Consider the following 25,938-nt stretch of genomic DNA (forward strand, 5'->3'; position numbering starts at 1 on the left):
GTTTTCAATTGGTGAGAGATCTGGAGAATGTGATGGCCAGGGCAGCAGTCGAACATTTTCCGTATCCAGAAAGGCCCATACAGGACCTGCAACATGCGGTCGTGCATTATCCTGCTGAAATGTAGGGTTTCGCAGGGATTGAATGAAGGGTAGAGCCACGGGTCGTAACACATCTGAAATGTAACGTCCACTGTTCAAAATGCCGTCAATGCGAACAAGAGGTGACCGAGACGTGTAACCAATTGCACGCCATACCATCACGCTGGGTGATACGCCAGTATGGCGATGACGAATACACGCTTCCAATGTGCGTTCACCGTGATGTCGCCAAACACGGATGTGACCATCATGATGCTGTAAACAGAACCTGGATTCCTCCCAAAAAATGACGTTTTGCCATTCGTGCACACAAGTTCGTCATTGAGTACACCATCGCAGGCGCTCCTGTCTCTGATGCAGCGTCAAGGGTAACCGCAGCAATGGTCTCCGAGCTGATAGTCCATGCTGCTGCAAACGTCGTCGAACTGTTCGTGCAGGTAGTTGTCTTGCAAACGTCCCCATCTGTTGACTCAGGGATCGAGACGTGGCTGCACGATCCGTTACAGCCATGCGGATAAGATGCCTGTCATCTCGACTGCTAGTGATACGAGGCCGTTGGGATCCAGCACGGCGTTCCGTATTACCCTCCTGAACCCACCGATTCCATATTCTGCTAACAGTCATTGGATCTCGACGAACGCGAGCAGCAATGTCGCGATACGATAAGCTGCAATCGCATAGGCTACAACCCGACCTTCATCAAAGTCGGAAATGTGATGGACGCATGTCTCCTCCTTACACGAGGCATCACAACAACGTTTCACCAGTCAACGCCGGTCAACTGCTGTTTGTGTATGAAAAATCAGTTGGAAACTTTCCTCGTGTCAGCAAGTTGTAGGTGTCGCCACGGGCGCCAACCTTGTGTGAATGCTCTGAAAAGCTAATCATTTGCACATCACAGCATCTTCTTCCTGTCGGTTAAATTTCGCGTCTGTAGCACGTCGTCTTCGTGGTGTAGCAACTTTAATGGCCTGTAGTGTATCTATATAATGAAGTATGCTTGTGTTTCATTTCAGCAGCAGCGATCCTGACACAGGAGACCGGAGGCATCCTTGTACTATATAACCATAAATGCCGCTACAAAGGTTTCAGGCAAGTCACCAACACCTGCGTGAGTAGACGCACTTCCTGGCCACTTAGCGTCAGCGACAATACCGCCGGACATCGAAAAATAAAGGAGGAGTACACACGGAATAAAAATGCATGAAAATTCGCTTTGGTAGTATTAGCAAAGGCATAGGGTAGTACAATAAGTTAGTATTTAGTATTGGAAGAAGTCTGTACGTTTGGTGGAGGTATAGAAGAAACGCCTGCGTAAAATTAGAGTGCATGACAGGAGTAGAACTAACCAAAAACCTAACAGAATCACGAGCACACACAAGTATAGACACCTCACACCACAAAATTTACGTACATACAACGTTAACACTACCCTGCAGTCATTAAATTTATTTTTTGATCTGTGTCCTTAGTAATAAAATAAATAAATATATTAAGTAAAGAAAAAAATTGTATTCATCATTATTTTCTTTTTCTGTAAATGGATTACACCGATGTAATGACATTTGCAAGGGAATACGGCACTTGACCACACTTGAGGATTGTGCAGACTCCGGAACCAACATGGCAGACAGGACGTTACTGCCCACGCCAGCCAGTTCAGATGAGACGCAGGTCCGTGAGGTGACGCAGGGTGACTCACGGTGAGTTTTTGCGAACCACACAACTGAATGGTCCGGCGCACGTTAGAGCGCAGCGTGACGTGACGCAGTTCCTGCGCTTGGTGACCCTGCGGACCGCAGTCTCCTGTACGCAGTTTACTGCGAGGCTCACGGTGCTTCTGACTGTTGGTAGTTCGAAATGGAGGAAAAGCTAATTGAAGCCGTACGTTTTCGCAAAGTTCTGTACGATACAAGCCATGAAGATTACTTGAAAACGAAGCTGAAAGCTGAGAAGTGGAAGGAAGTGGCCAAGGAAACGGACATACGAAATGGTCAGTTGCATTGTAATTAGTTGTTAACATTCTACATTGACATTGTTAAAACTCTGTAGCAAATTTTCGTGATGTGCTCTGTCCTGGTTAAATGTTTATCAAAAAAGATGCCTGGCTTCCTTACAATATCATTCCTTACTAGCGTGTAGCCCTCCATATCTACCAGTGAAAACGGAATAGATGGATTTAACGACGTCTTTGATATCAATATAGAATCGAAACTGTCGTCCGAGTACATTTCTGATATATAAAGAGAATGACACGAAGTTCTATGAGCACTGTTTAAATTGAGTTGTTGTTGGATAGTCCTGATGCCTAATAGGAGTCTGTTTCTGCTAATGTCTGTATGCGAAAATACTGTTTCTGTTAATTGATAATAATGAAATTTGCCCACTTCTCGCTATATATACAGTAGTCCTGGCGACAGCAAGGGCTTTTCTCACCAGCTACTCTGACTCACGCCATATGGTCCTCCTCGTGCCTTCTTCGGCGTGAGAACCTGTAGCCAGACAGCTAGTCAGCCATTCTTACCAAACTTTGTTAAACATGGAAAAAAGAAAATTTAATAAAAATCTCTCCCACATAAGGGCTTACAACCACGTCAGTCAACAACAAATGCTCCGGTATCCTTCAAACCATGGTCTCAACAAACAAAACGATAACAATCCATATTAGGTGAAAACAATTGCACTGAAATCTTAAACGACACCGCTGTTATGTTTAAAAAAATAGTAATCGGCTTCTTTGTATTTCGGATTATTCTTTATTATTGCTCAATATTGGCAAGGACATATTTAAAAACAACTGTTGACGAATGGAATCAGGCGTCTTGTATCGTATCACTTATCAGGAAATGAAAGCAAGCCGAAAACAAGGGATTCCATGCTATGTGCAAACCCTTCTGGGAAAAAAAAAGACATTGTTTAGTGGTCAGAAATTTTAACTTCTATCTCAGTGGTATAATAGTTCTCTACTTTTTATAAAGGCAAGTGAGAAATATTCATTTTATTTTTATCAAACTAAAAATGTTGTGGGTGCGGCATGTTTGTGGTTGCTCCGGCACTGGCACATGCACGTAGTCGGCGCACATGCTGTACAGTCGTTACACTGGGGCAGTAGGTACTGTGTGTTTACGTGGCCCATGCTGTACAGTCGTTACACTGGGGCAGTAGGTACTGTGTGTTTACGTGGCCCATGCTGTACAGTCGTTACACTGGGGCAGTAGGTACTGTGTGTTTACGTGGCCCACTTGTAGCAGGCCTAGCGATATGAAAGGGATGGCCATGGGTCAAGTTTGGAAATCGGTGGTGTTAGTGTGAGGTGGTTGAATTTGCAGGCTGTACGGGATGGTTTATAATAATAGCATTTTTCGAGTAAATCAATTAAAATTTTGATCCCAACATAAAGACTTTTATTGCAATTAACATGTACCAATGTATTGTTTCACAAAATAGAAGCATGACATGTTGTTGTTGTTGTGGTCTTCAGTCCTGAGACTGGTTTGATGCAGCTCTCCATGCTACTCTATCCTGTGCAAGCTTCTTCATCTCCCAGTACCTAATGCAACCTACATCCTTCTGAATCTGCTTAGTGTATTGATCTCTTGGTCTCCCTCTACGATTTTTACCCTCCACGCTGCCCTCCAATGCTAAATTTGTGATCCCTTGATGCCTCAAAACATGTCCTACCAACCGATCCCTTCTTCTAGTCAAGTTGTGCCACAAACTTCTCTTCTCCCCAATCCTATTCAATACCTCCTCATTAGTTACGTGATCTACCCACCTTATCTTCAGCATTCTTCTGTAGCACCACATTTCGAAAGCTTCTATTCGATTCTTGTCCAAACTGGTTATCGTCCATGTTTCACTTCCATACATGGCTACACTCCATACAAATACTTTCAGAAACGACTTCCTGACACCTAAATCTATACTCGATGTTAACAAATTTCTCTTCTTGAGAAACGCTTTCCTTGCCATTGCCAGTCTACATTTTATATCCTCTCTACTTCGACCATCATCGGTTATTTTACTCCCTAAATAGCAAAACTCCTTTACTACTTTAAGTGTCTCATTTCCTAATCTAATTCCCTCAGCATCACCCGACTTAATTTGACTACATTCCATTATCCTCGTTTTGCTTTTGTTGATGTTCATCTTATATCCTCCTTTCAAGACACTGTCCATTCCGTTCAACTGCTCTTCCAAGTCCTTTGCTGTCTCTGACAGAATTACAATGTCATCGGCGAACCTCAAAGTTTTTACTTCTTCTCCATGAATTTTAATACCTACTCCGAATTTTTCTTTTGTTTCCTTTACTGCTTGCTCAATATACAGATTGAATAACATCGGGGACAGGCTACAACCCTGTCTCACTCCCTTCCCAACCACTGCTTCCCTTTCATGCCCCTCGACTCTTATAACTGCCATCTGGTTTCTGTACAAATTGTAAATAGCCTTTCGCTCCCTGTATTTTACCCCTGCCACCTTCAGAATTTGAAAGAGAGTATTCCAGTCAACATTGTCAAAAGCTTTCTCTAAGTCTACAAATGCTAGAAACGTAGGTTTGCCTTTTCTTAATCTTTCTTCCAAGATAAGTCGTAAGGTCAGTATTGCCTCGCGTGTTCCAACATTTCTACGGAATCCAAACTGATCATCCCCGAGGTCGGCTTCTACCAGTTTTTCCATTCGTCTGTAAAGAATTCGCGTTAGTATTTTGCAGCTGTGACTTATTAAACTGATAGTTCGGTAATTTTCACATCTGTCAACACCTGCTTTCTTTGGGATTGGAATTATTATATTCTTCTTGAAGTCTGAGGGTATTTCGCCTGTCTCATACATCTTGCTCACCAGATGGTAGAGTTTTTTCAGGACTGGCTCTCCCGAGGCCATCAGTAGTTCTAATGGAATGTTGTCTACTCCCGGGGCCTTGTTTCGACTCAGGTCTTTCAGTGCTCTGTCAAACTCTTCACGCAGTATCTTATCTCCCATTTCATCTTCATCTACATCCTCTTCCATTTCCATAATTTTTTCCTCAAGTACATCTCCCTTGTATAAACCCTCTATATACTCCTTCCACCTTTCTGCCTTCCCTTCTTTGCTTAGAACTGGGTTTCCATCTGAGCTCTTGATATTCATACAAGTGGTTCTCTTCTCTCCAAAGGTCTCTTTAATTTTCCTGTAGGCAGTATCTATCTTACCCCTAGTGAGACAAGCCTCTACATCCTTACATTTGTCCTCTAGCCATCCCTGCTTAGCCATTTTGCACTTCCTGTCGATTTCATTTTTGAGACGTTTGTATTCCTTTTTGCCTGCTTCATTTACTGCATTTTTATATTTTCTCCTTTCATCAATTAAATTCAATATTTCCTCTGTTACCCAAGGATTTCTATTAGCCCTCGTCTTTTTACCTACTTGATCGTCTGCTGCCTTCACCACTTCATCCCTCAGAGCTACCCATTCTTCTTCTACTGTATTTCTTTCCCCCATTCCTGTCAATTGTTCCCTTATGCTCTCCCTGAAACTCTCTACAACCTCTGGTTCTTTCAGTTTATCCAGATCCCATCTCCTTAAATTCCCACCTTTTTGCAGTTTCTTCAGTTTCAATCTGCAGTTCATAACCAATAGATTGTGGTCAGAATCCACATCTGCCCCTGGAAATGTCTTACAATTTAAAACCTGGTTCCTGAATCTCTGTCTTACCATTATATAATCTATCTGAAACCTGTCAGTATCTCCAGGCTTCTTCCATGTATACAGCCTCCTTTCATGATTCTTGAACCAAGTGTTAGCTATGATTAAGTTATGCTCTGTGCAAAATTCTACAAGGCGGCTTCCTCTTTCATTCCTTCCCCCCAATCCATATTCACCTACTATGTTTCCTTCTCTCCCTTTTCCTACTGACGAATTCCAGTCACCCATGACTATTAAATTTTCGTCTCCCTTCACTACCTGAATAATTTCTTTTATCTCGTCATACATTTCATCTATTTCTTCATCATCTGCAGAGCTAGTTGGCATATAAACTTGTACTACTGTAGTAGGCATGGGCTTTGTGTCTATCTTGGCCACAATAATGCGTTCACTATGCTGTTTGTAGTAGCTAACCCGCACTCCTATTCTTTTATTCATTATTAAACCTACTCCTGCATTACCCCTATTTGATTTTGTATTTATAACCCTGTAATCACCTGACCAAAAGTCTTGTTCCTCCTGCCACCGAACTTCACTAATTCCCACTATATCTAACTTTAACCTATCCATTTCCCTTTTTAAATTTTCTAACCTACCTGCCCGATTAAGTGATCTGACATTCCACGCTCCGATCCGTAGAACGCCAGTTTCCTTTCTCCTGATAACGACGTCCTCTTGAGTAGTCCCCGCCCGGAGATCCGAATGGGGGACTATTTTACCTCCGGAATATTTTACCCAAGAGGACGCCATCATCATTTAATCATACAGTAGAGCTGCATGTCCTCGGGAAAAATTACGGCTGTAGTTTCCCCTTGCTTTCAGCCGTTCGCAGTACCAGCACAGCAAGGCCGTTTTGGTTAATGTTACAAGGCCAGATCAGTCAATCATCCAGACTGTTGCCCCTGCAACTACTGAAAAGGCTGCTGCCCCTCTTCAGGAACCACATGTTTGTCTGGCCTCTCAACAGATGCCCCTCCGTTGTGGTTGCACCTACGGTATGGCCATCTGTATCGCTGAGGCACGCAAGCCTCCCCACCAACGGCAAGGTCCATGGTTCATGGGGGGAAGCATGACATAAATATTATGAATTAATTTACGTATTTGAAACATTATGTCGTAGCTGTATGGATATTCTTAGTTTCTCAGCACTTTCCTTTCGAAACACTTTCCCTTTGCCAAGTAACCATTCCTGTACTGTTAAAGTATATAGTGAAGTTCTGTAAATTGTAAAAGCTTTCTGTGAACTTCGTGTTAAATTTGATTGTAATAATGGTCGCATTTGATCCTCTGGCATATCCTCCATAGTGTCGTCTCCACTTATTTCAGCTTTAGAAGTAATTAAATAGTTGTGCAACACACAGGCTGCCTTCACAACACTGATAACACTATCTACTTTAATTTCAAATTATGCTCGAAAAACTCGAAAACGCGAAGCAAGTATACTAAAACCGCACTCTGCCGTTTGGCGTGCTCTTGACAGTCTATAGTTGAACACTTTGTTTTCATAATTGTCAGTGATGCTTCGTTTTGGATAAGGTCGCATCAAATTCTCACATAAAGGAAATGCCTCATCGCCTACAAATACGAAAGGCATTGCCTCCTGTATTGGAAGTAGTGCTGCAGGTGACGGAAGGTGTAAAGTGCGTTTCATCATTCTTTCTGCCAAAACGCTTGTATTGAAAATGCTTCCATCACTGAACCTCCCTTGTGCCCCAACATCAATAGTAATGAATTTATACTCGTAGTCTACGGTAGCCATTAGCACGATGGAGAAAGTGTGTTTATAATTGAAATAGGAGGATCCAGTTTTACCAGGTTTTCTTATTACTACATGTTTCCCATCAATGGCGCCTATGCAGTGTGGGAATTGCCATCTTCGTTGGAAACCAGCTGCGATTGATTCCCACTGTTCTTTTGTGGGTTCTGGCATAAATATTGGTTGCATTACTTTCCATACAGCTTGAGATACATCCGATACGATGTTAGAGATCGTTCGTTCTCCCATTCTGTAGCTGTATGCAATAGTTCTGTATGTGTTTCCTGTCGCCAAATACCTACAACATAAAAGAAAAAAATTAAAAGGAGTGATAGATTTGTAGCTGCATTTGTTTATTTTTTAATTAAAAAGTGAATAATTGAAATAGCGAAATTCTCTTTTGACAGCGTTGTTGCAGGTGTTGAAGCGAAAGCGTTGTGGGAGAAATTGAGACATTCGCTGAGAGATGCTCTCAGAAGACAGCAAAAATCCATGAAAAGTGGGGCACCGGCTGAATCGGTTAAAGAATGGAAATTTCAAAAGCAGATGGGATTTCTACAATCGTATATGGCCAATAAAACACGAGAAGGGAACCTAAACGAATCACTGATGATAATGAAACCACATCACAAAATTGTATCACTGGTAGTCCAACTGATGTAGTCGACGAGGGTGAGGAATCACTCAACATGCAGCAGGTAATCAGAAGTGCGCAGGACGAACTTCAATCACGGGCACTTCCTGAAATTTCACCTCCGCCACAAGAACCGACATCTGAAAAAAAAAAAAAAAAAAAAAAAAAAAAAAGAAGAAAGACACTATTGCTGGATTACTCAAACGAAGCATCGAACAACATGAAGAACGAAGAAGATCGAGATCAGAAGAAAGAAGAAATCTGTTGGCACAAACGAGTGCTCCAAACGATCCTCTGTACCACTTCTTCATGTCAATGTACCAGATGACCAGATGCAGGCCACTGTCATCTCAGTATGTCATCAGAAATGACATTTTCCGTGTGGTTACAGAAATGGAGGCCTCGTTGCTCAACATTCCTGTGAGAACTCCACAGTCTAACACAGTTCAGCGGCCATCATATCACGAGTTGTCCCTGTACAGTAACCAATGGTTCAAATGGCTCTGAGCTCTATGGGACTCAACTGCTGAGGTTATTAGTCCCCTAGAACTTAGAACTAGTTAAACCTAACTAACCTAAGGACATCACAAACATCCATGCCCGAGGCAGGATTCGAACCTGCGACCGTAGCGGTCTTGCGGTTCCAGACTGCAGCGCCTTTAACCGCACGGCCACTTCGGCCGGCCACAGTAACCAATCCCCCAGTCCATCCTACTCTAGTTCATCAACTCCATCCCATTCTTTACATTCCAACAGTCCATCGCTTACTACACAAGATGATTGTTGCAACAAAGCACTTCTACTACGGTCTTAAATCGGCATGATCTGCTCACACTTATTAATGATTTCTCTGAAAACTGAATGTTAGTAAAAACTTTGCTATTTACATTTGCTGTGCAGACGGTATTTGTGTGTTATTACAGAATATTTTGGCCATTTGAATATTATAATGTTTATTCAATAAAGAGTTTTCTATGAACACTAAACTGTTACCCTCTGCCATCGGTGATGGCAATATTATATCGCATACAGAAGTATAGGCAATCAGCGGACCCGGCTATACTTCCGCAGTTGCTAAATAGGGATGGGAAATGTGTATACATCCTACACTATCGTCAATGGTTTCGACTGGGCGTTATGAGTCAATCACTCAGTCAATCAGGACAGTGCCTTTTATATCATGTAAAGACCTCACATGTTCTCCAATCTATGATACAATTAATCCAAGGAATAGTTACTTAAGAAAGTTCGAGGAAGCGAGAAATATGCTTTTATATTTGTATATTAAAAAAATTAAGCCATTGTGTTCACATAAAGACTATAATACCCTCGGTTGCTTCATTTGGATATATAGTAACCCTAGTTCCAATGCTTTGGAATTTGGACACAACGTTGCACTGGACTACGCGCATGTAAATTCTAGTAGAATTTGTATAAATTCATACATTACAGCTCTATATATACAGGGTGAGTCACCTAACGTTACCGCTGGATATATTTCGTAAACCACATCAAATACTGACGAACCGATTCCACAGACCGAACGTGAGGAGAGGGGCTAGTGTAATTGTTTAATACAAACCATACAAAAATGCACGGAAGTATGTTTTTTAACACAAACCTACGTTTTTTAAAATGGAACCACGTCAGTTTTGTTAGCACATCTGAACATATAAACAAATACGTAATCAGTGCCGTTTGTTGCATTGTAAAATGTTAATTACATCCGGAGATATTGTAACCTAAAGTTGACGCTTGAAACCTCCGACGTTCAGTTGCGTGTTGTAACAAACACGGGCCACGGTCGGCGAGCAGCATCTGCAGGGACATGTTTACGATGACGACCGTGTTTACGAGTGTGGCTGTAGTGCACTGTTGTGGTTTGGTCTAGCTGTCTCAGTGTCCGCATGTAGCGCTTGCTGCTATTGTTATTCTGCATTCGTCTCCGCACGCAGACCAACTGTAGTACACCGTGTTATCAGACGTCTGTGATAGTGTAGTGTTGTAGGAACTGTGACCATGGTGTATTCGAAATCTGAAAAGGCGGAGAAGATACTCATCTATGGCGAGTGTCGACGAAATGCAGCTGAAGCCTGCAGGGTGTATGCAGAACGGTACCCGGACAGAGAGCATCCAACGTGCCGCACATTGCAAAACATCTACCGCCAACTGTATGCAACAGGTATGGTCGTAGCACGCAAACGGGTCCGTAACAGGCCCGTCACAGGAGAAGCGGGTGCAGTTGGTGTGTTAGCTGCTGTTGCCATGAACCCACACATGAGTACACGGGACATTGCGAGAGCCGGTGGACTGAGTCAAAGTAGTGTCATGCGCATACTGCATCGTCACCGCTTTCACCCGTTTCATGTGTCGCTACATCAGCAATTACATGGTGATGACTTTAATCATCGAGTGCAATTCTGTCAATGGGCATTAACAGAGAATGCGTTGCAGTTCTACCTGTTTACCGATGAAGCGGGTTTCACAAACCACGGGGCAGTGAATCTACGGAACATGCATTACTGGTGGACAATCCTCGCTGGCTCAGACAGGTAGAGCGACAGCGACCGTGGACTGTAAATGTATGGTGCGGAATCATTGGCGACCACCTCATTGGTCCTCACTTCATTGCAGGGGCCCAAACAGCTGTAACATACATCGCGTTTCTACAGAATGATCTGCCAATGTTGCTCGAAAATGTCCCACTGGAAACGCGTCGACGTATGTGGTATCAGCATGATGGTGCACCTGCACATTCCGCAATTAACACTAGGCTGACCCTTGACAGGATGTTCGACGGGCGTTTCATAGGACGTGGAGGACGCATAAATTGGCCAGCCCGTTCTCCTGATCTTACACCTCTGGACTTCTTTCTGTGGGGTACGTTAAAGGAGAATGTGTACCGTGATGTGCCTACAACCCCAGAGGATATGAAACAACGTATTGTGGCAGCCTGCGGCGACATTACACCAGATGTACTGCGGCGTGTACGACATTCATTACGCCAGAGATTGCAATTGTGTGCAGCAAATGATGGCCACCACATTGAACATCTATTGGCCTGACATGTCGGGACACACTCTATTCCACTCCGTAATTGAAAACGGAAACCACGTGTGTACGTGTACCTCACCCCTCATGGTAATGTAAATGTGCGTCAGTGAAAAAGACCAGTAAAAAGGTGTTAGCATGTGGACGTAATGTGCTGTTCCAGTCTCTTCTGTACTTAAGGTCCATCACCGTTCCCTTTGGATCCCTACGTAATTCGGTGCTCTCCGATACACACGATCGAACAGCTAAAGAGTGGTACTCAAGCGTCAACTTTAGGTTACAATATCTCCAGATGTAATTAACATTTTACAATGCAACAAACGGCACTGATTACGTATTTGTTTATATGTTCAGATGTGCTAACAAAACTAACGGGGTTCCACTTAAAAAAAACGTAGGTTTGTGTTAAAAAACATACTTCCGTGCATTTTTTTATAGTTTGTATTAACCAACTACGCTAACCCCTCTCCTCATGTTCGGTCTGTGGAATCGGTTCGTTAGTATTTGATGTGGTTTACGAAATATATCCAGCGGTAATGTTAGGTGACTCACCCTATATATACACTCCTGGAAATGGAAAAAAGAACACATTGACACCGGTGTGTCAGACCCACCATACTTGCTCCGGACACTGCGAGAGGGCTGTACAAGCAATGATCACACGCACGGCACAGCGGACACACCAGGAATCGCGGTGTTGGCCGTCGAATGGCGCTAGCTGCGCAGCATTTGTGCACCGCCGTCGTCAGTGTCAGCCAGTTTGCCGTGGCATACGGAGCTCCATCGCAGTCTTTAACACTGGTAGCATGCCGCGACAGCGTGGACGTGAACCGTATGTGCAGTTGACGGACTTTGAGCGAGGGCGTATAGTGGGCATGCGGGAGGCCGGGTGGACGTACCGCCGAATTGCTCAACACGTGGGGCGTGAGGTCTCCACAGTACATCGATGTTGTCGCCAATGGTCGGCGGAAGGTGCATGTGCCCGTCGACCTGGGACCGGACCGCAGCGATGCACGGATGCACGCCAAGACCGTAGGATCCTACGCAGTGCCGTAGGGGACCGCACCGCCACTTCCCAGCAAATTAGGGACACTGTTGCTCCTGGGGTATCGGCGAGGACCATTCGCAACCGTCTCCATGAAGCTGGGCTACGGTCCCGCACACCGTTAGGCCGTCTTCCGCTCACGCCCCAACATCATGCAGCCCGCCTCCAGTGGTGTCGCGACAGGCGTGAATGGAGGGACGAATGGAGACGTGTCGTCTTCAGCGATGAGAGTCGCTTCTGCCTTGGTGCCAATGATGGTCGTATGCGTGTTTGGCGCCGTGCAGGTGAGCGCCACAATCAGGACTGCATACGACCGAGGCACACAGGGCCAACACCCGGCATCGTGGTGTGGGGAGCAATCTCCTACACTGGCCGTACACCACTGGTGATCGTCGAGGGGACACTGAATAGTGCACGGTACATCCAAACCGTCATCGAACCCATCGTTCTACCATTCCTAGACCGGCAAGGGAACTTGCTGTTCCAACAGGACAATGCACGTCCGCATGTATCCCGTGCCACCCAACGTGCTCTAGAAGGTGTAAGTCAACTACCCTGGCCAGCAAGATCTCCGGATCTGTCCCCCATTGAGCATGTTTGGGACTGGATGAAGCGTCGTCTCACGCGGTCTGCACGTCCAGCACGAACGCTGGTCCAACTGAGGCGCCAGGTGGAAATGGCATGGCAAGCCGTTCCACAGGACTACATCCAGCATCTCTACGATCGTCTCCATGGGAGAATAGCAGCCTGCATTGCTGCGAAAGGTAGATATACACTGTACTAGTGCCGACATTGTGCATGCTCTGTTGCCTGTGTCTATGTGCCTGTGGTTCTGTCAGTGTGATCATGTGATGTATCTGACCCCAGGAATGTGTCAATAAAGTTTCCCCTTCCTGGGACAATGAATTCACGGTGTTCTTATTTCAATTTCCAGGAGTATATATATATATATATATATATATATATATATATATATATATATATATATATATGAATTTATACAATTTTATATTATTGTTACCAAAAATCGTGAAAAAATACATGTATATAGGTTATATATAATATATTAAAGGAACAGGTACCTAAAAACCATCCTGTATTAGAATGGAACGTTGTGTCAAAATTTCAAAGCAATCGGTCAAGAGCTTTCGGACGTTAGTGGCTATACACAAACCAAGAGAACATTTCTATATATAGAGAGATATATGTTAATCATAATAGCTTACTTTAAAAACACAGCTAGCTTCTCCTTGTTTCCAATCGGCCTTGTAGAGCTGCATCCCTGTCTGTCAATTTCATTCTTGATGAGACCATGCACTTCTTGGAATTGACCACGCCTTAATCTAAAATAGTTCGTGAATTTTTCATCATCAAATTCCTTAGTTAAAGCGAATTCCCGATTTCATGTACGCACTTTTTTCTGGGTTTTGTTTCATCAAAGCGATGTAAAACACCATTTCGAACTCAAACTCAGAATCGGAATCCGATTCTGAACTTATATCTATTAACATAGCAGAAGTAGTCGCCATCTGTGCCAGAGCCAAAGTTCCTCAGCAAATGGCGTATTGAAACTGCGATCCAACTTGCGATGATTGTCACCGTGGCTCACGCTGCCATGAGGAATTTGGCGTCAGCCCCCCTGCATCACCTCATGGGCCTGCGTCTCATCTTGTGGCCCGCCTGAGGGGCGAAGGGAGCAGACAGTCGGAATGAATCAGCTGTGGCGGCCCAGGTGAGCAGGGACTGTACCGCCCACTGCGACCGTCCACTGCCAGCTGATGTGCCTACGTCACCCAGCCCTGTCGTCTACCACTGTATGCGGCATGTCACAAGCCAGCGCAGGTAGGGGGATGCCACCTCGCCCCGGCAACAACCCCCTAGCAGCCAACGACCCGCCAGGCTGCTAATCAAGGGGCAAGCGAGTAGCGTGCCACCACAGTCGACACGCACACTGAGCCTAACCAACTCAGTGGGGTGCTGAGAGTAAGGTGTCCCGTCGACAAAAGGCAAACTAATCCGATGTCCCGTGCCTGCAGGTGCGTGTTCCAATGCAGAGACGAATGGGAAGAGCAGGGCTGTCCACTAACGCTGAATGGATTTCTACGCCAGGGGGTGGGCTGCATGTCAAATGCAATACTGTCACGCCAGTCGCTGACAGCTAACAGCTGCCTGATCAGGATGATGCCAAGAGTCCAGCTGCGATCCAGAAGCTGCCAAAGATACCGGTTGTTGCCCAGTCGCCCGATGCTGCCTTGAGATGAGAGGTAACTCCAGAGACGTCTGCTGTCACTTCTTCCGTGTCATGAGCTGAGTGAGAGGCCATTCCACTCTGGCGCAAATTGCGGTTTTCTTGTATGTATCAATTGACCTGTCTTGATCGTCAGATATATATTTTTCTGCACATTTATTAATGCTATGATTATGTGCCTGTATTTGTTTCCATGCCGTAAAAAATAATATACAAATTTTCACAATGTAGGATCTAAGACAAACAGATTACACATGCGATTTCCTTGTTCACTGAGAATTTGAGAATTATGTACTTGATGATTGACACCAAATGAGTGACAGAGCAGGGGTAAATCAATGGGCAGAGAACAGTTCATACTCCAGAACATTGTAAATGACCTCAAGATATGGTGTGAATGGATGTATTTCTTTGCTGCAAGGTCTTTTAACCGCCTATCAAATGTTTAATGGAAGTCTGTGATGTAGCAATGACCCCCTGGGTCTGATGTAATTCATACTATTCACAGTAAAGTTCTCATGTACTCTTGCTGGCTTGCAGCTTCATGTGAGTGAATGACCCCCGGAATGAATGAGGTCAAGCTAGGATGTGTTTTAGCCATGGGCAATCCTGATTGGCAAAGTTACCTTTTATATATCAGGATGAGATTCTCCTACTATATTCAATGATTTCCTCTGGTTCATGTCACATTAAACAATACTGAAGTGAGACACCACCCATGCAGAAATCAACAACAGGTACAGAGCAGTGAGAGAGGACAAGTTACTCTCTCACCTAATTTCCGCACCTTGAGAGAGACTTTAGAAGTTAATGGCCTGAGCAGACGTTGATGGAGCCTGGTAGGGCACTAAAAGCAAGAGGTATTTTTATGGTTCATAGCTCGTAGAAAGGGCATGTTGGGAGTTGAAAGCAATTGGCAGTGAGTCCATCCCTCAGTAAATCTTGCTGGACAGGCCCACAGCTGTACAGGTCAGACAGGGCAGCCGGTCATCGAGACAGGTCTCCAGCAGAACAATGCTGAGCTACCTGCCGTGGCGCCGGCAGAAGCCTGGGCTGGGGGCGATGAACTGAAGGATTTAGTCTATAAACCGGGCATTGTGTGCAGGGCCACGTGTAATAAAAATTCACAAGTTTTTATGTGTGCCGATACTGAAACTAGGCCTGTGAACCACTTCCATCAGCCGCCTCGGTTGTATGAGAAACTCCGGCGTCTGAGAAACATTTAGAGATAGAACCTTTATTCCACCTCATACCTAGGATTAACAAACTCCAAGGCACAGGCGATTTAAATAAAAATCTTTAAGATTGTATCTGTTCAATTGATGCTGTGGGAAGCAACACGACTTTGAAGAAAATCATCTTCCCCCTCTGTGAAAACATTAAAAAGACACTAATTGTTGGTTTCTTTTTTTTTCCAGAGATGCAGTTTTCTTAACACTTGCCCTGGTTTGACATGAGTTTGTGTTGTAGCCACTAGTCTCTGTTGAATCCTCAGATGATTGTCCATATGTTGCTAATGTAGATGGCGATGTATCAGCTGCCAAATTTTGAAGGTGATCTTTTTATTAAATCAGTTGTAGAAGTAAGAAATGCTGTTACCAAACCTGTTATCAATCCATCAGGACTACTTTTTAAAAAAATTGTAGGTACTAAACAAATACAAATATATTTACCTTCTCCAAGGTCTCACCTCATTTCTCTCTAAGAGTAGTAAAACAGTTGAAAACATCAGTGTAGATGTATATGACACATCTTGTAACAGGCAAAAGAAAGTAGTTGATTGTATTGTGTACTCCATAACATATTGTATAAACAAGAGTATATGTAAGGGATATTTTCCTGATGAGTTTAAATTTTCTAGGGTAATTCCAGTACACACAAATGGAGATACAGACTCACCTTCAAGTTACAAGGAATTTCTATAGTTCCAGCTTTCTCTGAAGAATTTGAATGTAATGATCTTAGTAGCCTTAAAATTTGTGTTGCAAAGACGATTGATCAAGCATCCTACTGGTTTAAAGCAAATGGATTCTTACTGAATCAACAGAACACATCACATAGTTTTTAGTCTAAAAGACTAGCTTCCATCAGGCAAGACAAGTTATGTTAACTTTTGGGGGGTATATGTAGACAACAAATTGTCTTGGGATCAACATGTACAGTATTTTAGTGGTAAGTTGACAAGAGCAATTTATTTTTCAAGGTGACTTAGGGATTGTGTACCTCAAATATACATCAGAACAATAAATTTTTCGTTTTTGCAAAACATAATATCATTTGTTTTATGTACAAAAAGTCTTGACAGTAATAAACTTATATACAGGGCTATTACAAATGATTGAAGCGATTTCATAAATTCACTGTAGCTCCATTCATTGACATATGGTCACGACACACTACAGATTCGTAGAAAAACTCATAAAGTCTTCCTCGTCTGAAGCCGCACTTCAGGTTTCTGCCGCCAGAGCGCTCGAGAGCGCAGTGAGACAAAATGGCGACAGGAGCCGAGAAAGCGTATGTCGTGCTTGAAACAGTGCAACGACACTTCAGGACGAAGTTCAACAAAGATCCACCAACTGCTAACTCCATTCGGCGATGGTATGCGCAGTTTAAAGCTTCTGGATGCCTCTGTAAGGGGAAATCAACGGGTCGGCCTGCAGTGAGTGAAGAAACGGTTGAACGCGTGCGGGCAAGTTTCACGCGTAGCCCGCGGAAGTCGACGAATAAAGCAAGCAGGGAGCTAAACGTACCACAGCCGACGGTTTGGAAAATCTTACGGAAAAGGCTAAAGCAGAAGCCTTACCGTTTACAATTGCTACAAGCCCTGACATCCAATGATAAAGTCAAACGCTTTGAATTTTCGGCGCGGTTGCAACAGCTCATGGAAGAGGATGCGAACAGTGCGAAACTTGTTTTCAGTGATGAAGCAACATTTTTTCTTAATGGTGAAGTGAACAGACACAATGTGCGAATCTGGGCGGTAGAGAATCCTCACGCATTCGTGCAGCAAATTCGTAATTCACCAAAAGTTAAGTGTTTTGTGCAATCTCACAGTTTAAAGTTTACGGCCCCTTTCTCTTCTGCGAAGAAAACGTTACAGGACACGTGTATCTGGACATGCTGGAAAATTGGCTCATGCCACAACTGGAGACCGACAGCGCCGACTTCATCTTTCAACAGGATGGTGCTCCACTGCACTTCCATCATGATGTTCGGCATTTCTTAAACAGGAGATTGGAAAACCGGTGGATCGGTCGCGGTGGAGATCATGATCAGCAATTCATGTCATGGCCTCCACTCTCTCCCGACTTAACCCCATGCGATTTCTTTCTGTGGGTTTATGTGAAAGATTCAGTGTTTAAACCTCCTCTACCAAGAAACGTGCCAGAACTGCGAGCTCGCATCAACGATGCTTTCGAACTCTTTGATGGGGACATGCTGCGCCGAGTGCGGGAGGAACTTGATTATCGGCTTGATGTCTGCCAAATCACTAAAGGGGCACATATCGAACATTTGTGAATGCCTAAAAAAACTTTTTGAGTTTTTGTATGTGTGTGCAAAGCATTGTGAAAATATCTCAAATAATAAAGTTATTGTAGAGCTGTGAAATCGCTTCAATCATTTGTAATAACCCTGTATATATACTACATTTTAATTTATACAAAGCACCAGAAGCATAACACAGAGAAAATACATATTGTTACAACACATGAAGCAATAGATGTATTTATACTCCATACCACAGACTGTCAATATCACTTTTAATGAGCTTCCACAAACTGAACAAGATCTACCAGAACAAGCATTCAAAATAACACTGCATGACTTGTTAGTAGCCAACCCATTCTATGATATAAAAAAATTATGAACTGTAACATACAAATGTAATGTTACAAAATTGTTGAGGCTTTCGTGGCCACTTGTTGACAAACTGCCTATTGGCTTCTGTCTCGGGTTCTTCGGCCGACGTTCATCTAATGATTTTTCTGACGTTTCGCCAGCACGAGTGGCTGGCATTGTCAAAGCTTCACCCTCCATTGCCGGTGGTGAACTGGAGCCGAGCTCGCGGGGCGCAGACTATATGTACCTGGTGCGCCAACGTCCGAGGGCTTCTCCGCGGTCATTTCCGGTGCGGTTCTCTTGCTACCTGCAGTACGGGAAGCCAGGATCCGTTTACCTTAAGGCTTTCCTCTTTCTTGTTCAAACTGTTCGCGTGTTTTTGTATTTCTACAGCTTCTCTGAACAAGCGCGTGTGATAGTGGTTCTCTACAGCCAGAACTTCCGTGTCGGCGAATTTTATTACGTGGTCGGTCTCATTCAGTGCGTGTTCTGCCACGGCCGATTTCTCCACCTGCCCCAACCTGCAATGTCGCTTATGCTCCTTGATCCTGGTGTTAATGGACCGTCCAGTCATCCCGACATAAACTTTTCCGCATGTGCATGGTATGCGGTATATTCCCGACATTGCAAGTGGGTCTCTTTTCTCCTTCGCCGATCTAAGACACTCTTTGATCTTCCTTGTCGGTTTGAAGATCGTCTTTACGCCATGTTTGCGCAATATACGGCCGATTCTGTCCGTCACTCTGGGAATGCATGGCAGAAAGGCTGTACCCGACATTTCTTTTTCTGGTTCCTTACTTCGCCGAGTGTTTGGCTCAGTTACACTTCTAATATAATTTGTGGAGTACCCATCGCTCCTCAGGACTGTTTCCAGGTGTTGCATTTCTCAAACGAGAATACAACAGAATACTCAGATTAATCGAACACGAGGAAGGAGCCCTATATAGGTGTATGATTAGGATGAAACAACAGTGTGAACCAATTTCTTTTAAGTTCAAGAATGATTATTCACAGTTTCAGTTAATGGTTCACGTTGTACAAACATAGAATACAAAAAAATCTTATCTGGTGGCTGTAGGCTTGAGAATGGCGAAAAATTATAGCAACTACAGTCACACAGTGCGGCCTGCAAGTATTAGATTAGAGATTAGATTTACTTTCATTCCAATTGGTCCATAGTGAGGAGGTCCACCAGGATGTAGAACATGTCATAAAAACAATAATACATGACAAATATTTACAACTGAAACAAAAAAGCTAATGTACCTTCCACAGATCCCAAGTGATTGATCGTCATTTTTTTAATGAACACGATATGAAAGAATCATTTTACAAACACTTCATGCACTGAATTAAGGTAATAAACATTTAATAGGTGTATACACACACACACACACACACACACACACATACACACTGACAAATTCATCAATGGAGTAGAAGGAGGTGGCCACCAATAAGTCCTTTAGGGTTCTATTAAACTGAATTTCATTGGTTGTTTAGCTTTTTATGGCTGCTGGCAAGATATTGAAAATGTGTGTTCGTGAATAATGAACACCTTTTTGTACAAAAGTAAGTGACTTTAAATCCTTGTGAAGATTATCTTATTTCTATTATTTATTCCATGAATTGAGCTATTGGTTTGAAAAAATGATATATTTTAATGACATATTTCATTAAGGAATAAATATATTGGGAATCAGTAGGTAGTATCACTAGTTCCCTAAACAGGCAGGATGTTCTTGAGTTCACACCACATATAACTCTTACTGCACGTTTTTGTGCCCAGAAAACCTTAGCTTGGCTTGATGAATTACCTCAAAAAATAATCACATATGACATCATGGAATGAAAGTAAGCATAATATACCAGGTTTTTAATTTTTATAACCCCTAGGTGTGACACAATTCGCATAGCAAATAGAGATTTATTAAGACGCTTCAGCAGTTCTGTGGTGTGCTCCTCCCAGTTGAATTTATTATCGAGCTGTAATACCAAGAACTTAACGCTGTCCACTTCTTCTCTCTACTTGTAATCGTATGTTAGGCATATACTCGTGGGACACCCATTACAAATTCTGAACTGCATGCAGTGTGTTTTTTCAAAGTTTAGTGAGAAACAATTGGCTAGGAACCAGTGATTAATGTTCACAAATATTATATTAGTAGATCTTTCTAAGACTACACTTGATTTGCTATTTATTGCGATGTTTGTATCATCGGCAAACAAAATGAACTTGGCATCTGGTAATGTTACTGATGAAAGGTCATTGATATACACAAGGAAAAGTAAGGGCCCTAAAATGGGACCTTGTGCGACCCCACATGTAATTAGTTCCCAGTTGGATGATGCCTGATAGCTTAATACATGTCTCTTTCCTAATAACGCCCTTTTTTTCCTGCCAGAGATATAAGATTTGAACCATTTTGCATCATTTTCTGTTACACTATAATATTTTAATCTACTTAAAAGGATATTGTGATTTACACAGTCAAATGCCTTTGACAGATCACAGAATATACCAGTTGCCTGCAATTTTTTATCTAATGAATTAAGCACATTTCCACTGTAAGTGTAGATAGCCTTCTCAATATCAGAACCCTTAAGAAATCCGAACTGTGACTTTAACAGTATGGTATTTGACATAAGATTTTTCTAAAATTTTTGAGAGTGCTGGCAAAAGTGAAATTGGACAGAAATTTAATGCTATTTCCTTATCTCCCTTCTTAAACAGTGGCTTAACTTCAGCATATTTTAACCATTCAGGAAATATTCCACTGATAAACGACTGGTTACACAGGTAGCTTAATATGTTACTTAACTCAGAATCGCATTCTTTAATTAGCTGTGTTGATATTTCATCATACGCACTAGATTTTTTTTATTTTAAAGATTTTATGATGGACATTATTTCTGCTGGGGTAGTGAGGGTCAAATTCATGTTATGGAAGTTACTTGAAATGTCTGGTCAGAGGTATTCCATAGCAGAACCTACAGAACCTGATCACCCCATATTTTCAGTAACAGTTATAAAATGTTTGTTAAAAAGTTCTGCAACACTGTACACATCTGTTACCAATGTATCATTTACTCTCAGTGCTATTTGTCGCTCTTCATGCCTGGTTCTACTGGTCTCCTCCTTTACTATATCCCATATTGTCTTTATTTTGTTATCTGATATGACTATCTTTTCCTTGTAATATATTTGCTTTGATATTCGTATTACAGTCTTTAATATTTTGCAGTATTTCTTGTAATGTGGTATAGCATCAACATCACAACTGTTTCAGATTGACAGATACAGTTTTCTTTTTGTTTTAGAAGATACCCCTATTCCTTGAGTAATCCATAACTTCTTTGTAGACTTTGCTTCAACCTGTCAGTTTTGGGGGGGAAACAGTGCTCAAATGAGGTAAGCACTCTATTAGCAGAAGTGTTATATTTTTCATTCATGCCATGACCACTGTAAACATCAGTCCAGTGAATGTCTCTGAGGAGTGTCCTAAAATAATCAATTTTTGGCTTATTGATTGCCCTCTTGAGCTCAGATTTAACAGATTTTATATCCTGTTCAGTATTAACATTTAACAGAAAGAACTGTGTGTCATGGTCTGAGAGATCATTGTCTGTTGGTTTTGTAATATGATTTTGTTCATTGGACTTTTGTATAAACATATTATCAATGGCTGTTTGTGAGCAATTGGCTACCCTAGTGGGGATCTTTACAGTGGGAATTAAGTTGAACGATAGTGTTACTAACTCAAATAAGTTCTTATTGGGAGAGTCTTTAAGGAAATCCACATTGAAATCACCAGCAACCACTATTTCTTTGTTTGTGATAGTTAAATGGGCCAGTACAGCTTCAAGGTGGTTTATGAACAGATTAAAGTTGCCTGCAGGTGCTCGTATATACTTAATATTATGAAGGATTTTTTTTGTCAAATTCTACTTCCATTGCATATGCTTCCATATGCTGTTCTAGGCAAAATTTATGAATGTCTATGTTCTTAAATTTATGACAGTTCCTGATGAATGTGGCAACTCCTCCTTTCTCCAATTCTGCTCTACAAAAGTGAGATCCTAACCTAAACCCTGTAACACTTAAAAGTTCTATACCAGTGGTAACATGATGTTCAGAGAGGCAGATTATGTCAGCTGAGTTTGAGGACTCTAATTCATGTATGCAGATAATTAGTTCATTAATTTTATTTCTCAGTCCTCGAATATTTTGATGCAATAAAGATAGCTGACATTTCCCATTGACTGAATTAAAATTGGGTAGAGTTGAAATATCTGCTGATTGTTGAAAATTGTTAACCAATAGCTGTTTATTCCGATGTAATAAGCTAGAATTATGGTTTTTGGTTTCTTTCTAAAACTGAAGGTTTGTCTCAGTCCTAACCTCTCTTAAAATTTGGTTTCTTTCTGTCCTCCCTACCCTAAAAAGGGCCTTTTCTGAACCCTATAACCACTGGTATTTTACCACTCATGACAGTGCCTCCCCCCTTTAACTTTCCTGCTGTTTTCCCAGCCAGTTTACCCTTCCCTCTCCTGTTGAGGTGAAGGCCATGCCTAATATAATCCCACCTATTGAGAGAATCAACAGGAACCACGCCAGTGTGTGACCCTGCACCTGACATAAGCAGCCATTCCAACTCCAAATTAACTCTCTTGACAGAGGAGTTCAAATGAGGTCGGTCATGGCGCCCAAGAACAGATACAAACTCAACACTAATGTGCTTCGATGCTGATGCAATCTTTGCCAAGTCACACTCTATACTGTACCCAGGATCTCTCTCAGTACTATTACCTGGCTCACCCACTTTAACCACGGTGTCTTCCTTAGTGAAATCTTTGCAAAGTGATCCTAAATCCTATAGACCAGCACTAGGTTTAAAAAAATTGGTGACCTGGTATTCTGATTGTAGTTCATCCTTCAAAAGTTAGCCAACACCTTCTCCATGGGAACTACCTAACAACTTTCTTTCTCTTTACTGATTTCCCTACATTCTTACTTTTCAATTTGCTGCTGAAAGTTTGTTGTGACCTGTCTACACTTGCAGTTGCTTGAGGCTCACCAGCTTCTGACTGAAGCAACAGGTCAAATCTATTTTCCACATTCACCACGAAGCTGTCAGACAAAGTTCTAGGCCTGTTCCTCCTGTTGCCTGTTGCCACTTCCCACCTCTCTTTACCCTTCTCCCTCCTTAACATATCAAGATCTCCACTGGCCTTGTCTAACTCAGCCTGAAGGGCGGCTATTTTCCCCTCCTGTTCTAGTATTTTCCTATCTCTACTACACATCCTACAAAATCAAAGATGAGCCTCATTTACTTCCCCAATTCCCACGCCACTTCAGTCACCCACATGGAAAAAACTACAGCACCCATCACACCAAAGCCCCGACCTAACAATTCTACTGCAAGTCTGGCACTTTTCACTCATGATAAACGTAATAGTTTATTAAGAATAAGTCAGTTAAATTACAGATAAACACGAAAATATGGTTCCACAAATTTGACCTATATGCAACTATGTGTAAACAAAAACGACAGTGCGTAGTTTCTGAAACAACAACTTAAACTTTACTCTACTTTCCGGAAATGTGAGTTAAATAATGAAGAGGTACGCTACAGTTAAATTTCTGGAGAGAGCAAAGAACGACTAAACGGAATTCTATAAGTTTGCTGCGGCAAAACGTAAACATAAAATACGACTGTACGATCTTTTTGCGTTTTCTGCTGTATTACGTAAACAAAAATGAAACGTTTAATGGTACGCTTAAAAGGCACACTAATACACCTATTTACCACGTTATCAGTACTAAACTATATATTTTTATAATCTAAAATGACTTATCTTTACGAGAACATCAAAACTCGCGCTAGTCGCCTGGCTGCAGGGCTGCCAACTCTTGTTGTTCGAGCTCAATTTCTCTTCTTGGCGTTGTTGAGTTCTTCGTACAGTAGCCCAACAACTCGCAGCTATGCCATAAGCCGTTTGCAGCTTTCATCCGAGGCATTTTTGGGAAAATTTGCAGGTAAAGTTTCTCCTGCTGCACAAAGGTTTTTTTCCTCAATCACTGCTGCCTACAGACTGTGTGACGTACTTGCCGCGCTTGCTCTAGGTAGCGCGCCAATGCGCCTTTGCCACCTTCTCCACTTTCGTTTTAAACAAAAGTACACTGGCTTTTACATAAAATTTATTTCTTACATCGTTTCTAAGCGTGACCATTTCTCAAATGTGTTCAAATGTGTGTGAAATCTTATGGGACTTAACTGCTAAGGTCATCAGTCCCGAAGCTTACACACTACTTAACCTAAATTATCCTAAGGACAAACACACACACCCATGCCCGAGGGAGGACTCGAACCTCCGCCGGGATCAGCCGCACAGTCCATGACTGCAGCGCCTAAGGCCGGCCGGAGTGGCCGTGCGGTTCTAAGCGCTACAGTCTGGAGCCGAGCGACCGCTACGGTAGCAGGTACGAATTCTGCCTCGGGCATGGATGTGTGTGATGTCCTTAGGTTAGTTAGGTTTAATTAGTTCTAAGTTCTAGGCGACTGATGACCTCAGAAGTTAAGTCGCATAGTGCTCAGAGCCATTTGCAGCGCCTAGGACCGCTCAGCTAATCCCGCGCGGCGACCATTTCTCACAACTGTCAAGTTTATATCAACATAAACAGTTTATACACACAAATACACTCCTGGAAATTGAAATAAGAACACCGTGAATTCATTGTCCCAGGAAGGGGAAACTTTATTGACACATTCCTGGGGTCAGATACATCACATGATCACACTGACAGAACCACAGGCACATAGACACAGGCAACAGAGCATGCACAATGTCGGCACTAGTACAGTGTATATCCACCTTTCGCAGCAATGCAGGCTGCTATTCTCCCATGGAGACGATCGTAGAGATGCTGGATGTCGTCCTGTGGAACGGCTTGCCATGCCATTTCCACCTGGCGCCTCAGTTGGACCAGCGTTCGTGCTGGACGTGCAGACCGCGTGAGACGACGCTTCATCCAGTCCCAAACATGCTCAATGCGGGACAGATCCAGAGATCTTGCTGGCCAGGGTAGTTGACTTACACCTTCTAGAGCACGTTGGGTGGCACGGGATACTTGCGGACGTGCATTGTCCTGTTGGAACAGCAAGTTCCCTTGCCGGTCTAGGAATGGTAGAACGATGGGTTCGATGACGGTTTGGATGTACCGTGCACTATTCAGTGTCCCCTCGACGATCACCAGTGGTGTACGGCCAGTGTAGGAGATCGCTCCCCACACCATGATGCCGGGTGTTGGCCCTGTGTGCTGGCCGCGGTGGTCTAGCGGTTCTGGCGCTGCAGTCCGGAACCGCGGGACTGCTACGGTCGCAGGTTCGAATCCTGCCTCGGGCATGGGTGTGTGTGATGTCCTTAGGTTAGTTAGGTTTAAGTAGTTCTAAGTTCTAGGGGACTTATGACCTAAGATGTTGAGTCCCATAGTGCTGAGAGCCATTTTTTGGCCCTGTGTGCCTCGGTCGTATGCAGTCCTGATTGTGGCGCTCACCTGCACGGCGCCAAACACGCAT

At 43.0% G+C, this 25,938-nt stretch overlaps 1 protein-coding gene across 1 annotated transcript in view; it reads left to right on the forward strand.

Moving 5' to 3' along the window:
* The first annotated feature begins 1,920 nt into the window (after positions 1-1,920).
* The window catches only part of LOC126248820 (uncharacterized), a 35,561-nt gene continuing 11,543 nt past the window's right edge, over positions 1,921-25,938 (forward strand). Inside the window, exon 1 of the mRNA XM_049950233.1 lies at positions 1,921-2,092. Within this exon, the coding sequence (XP_049806190.1) occupies positions 1,960-2,092 (133 nt within the window). The 5' untranslated portion in view covers positions 1,921-1,959. The remainder of the gene's footprint in view (positions 2,093-25,938) is intronic.

Source organism: Schistocerca nitens, chromosome 3, assembly GCF_023898315.1.
Source record: "Schistocerca nitens isolate TAMUIC-IGC-003100 chromosome 3, iqSchNite1.1, whole genome shotgun sequence".
In the NCBI taxonomy this organism is placed as follows: Eukaryota; Metazoa; Arthropoda; class Insecta; order Orthoptera; family Acrididae; genus Schistocerca; species Schistocerca nitens.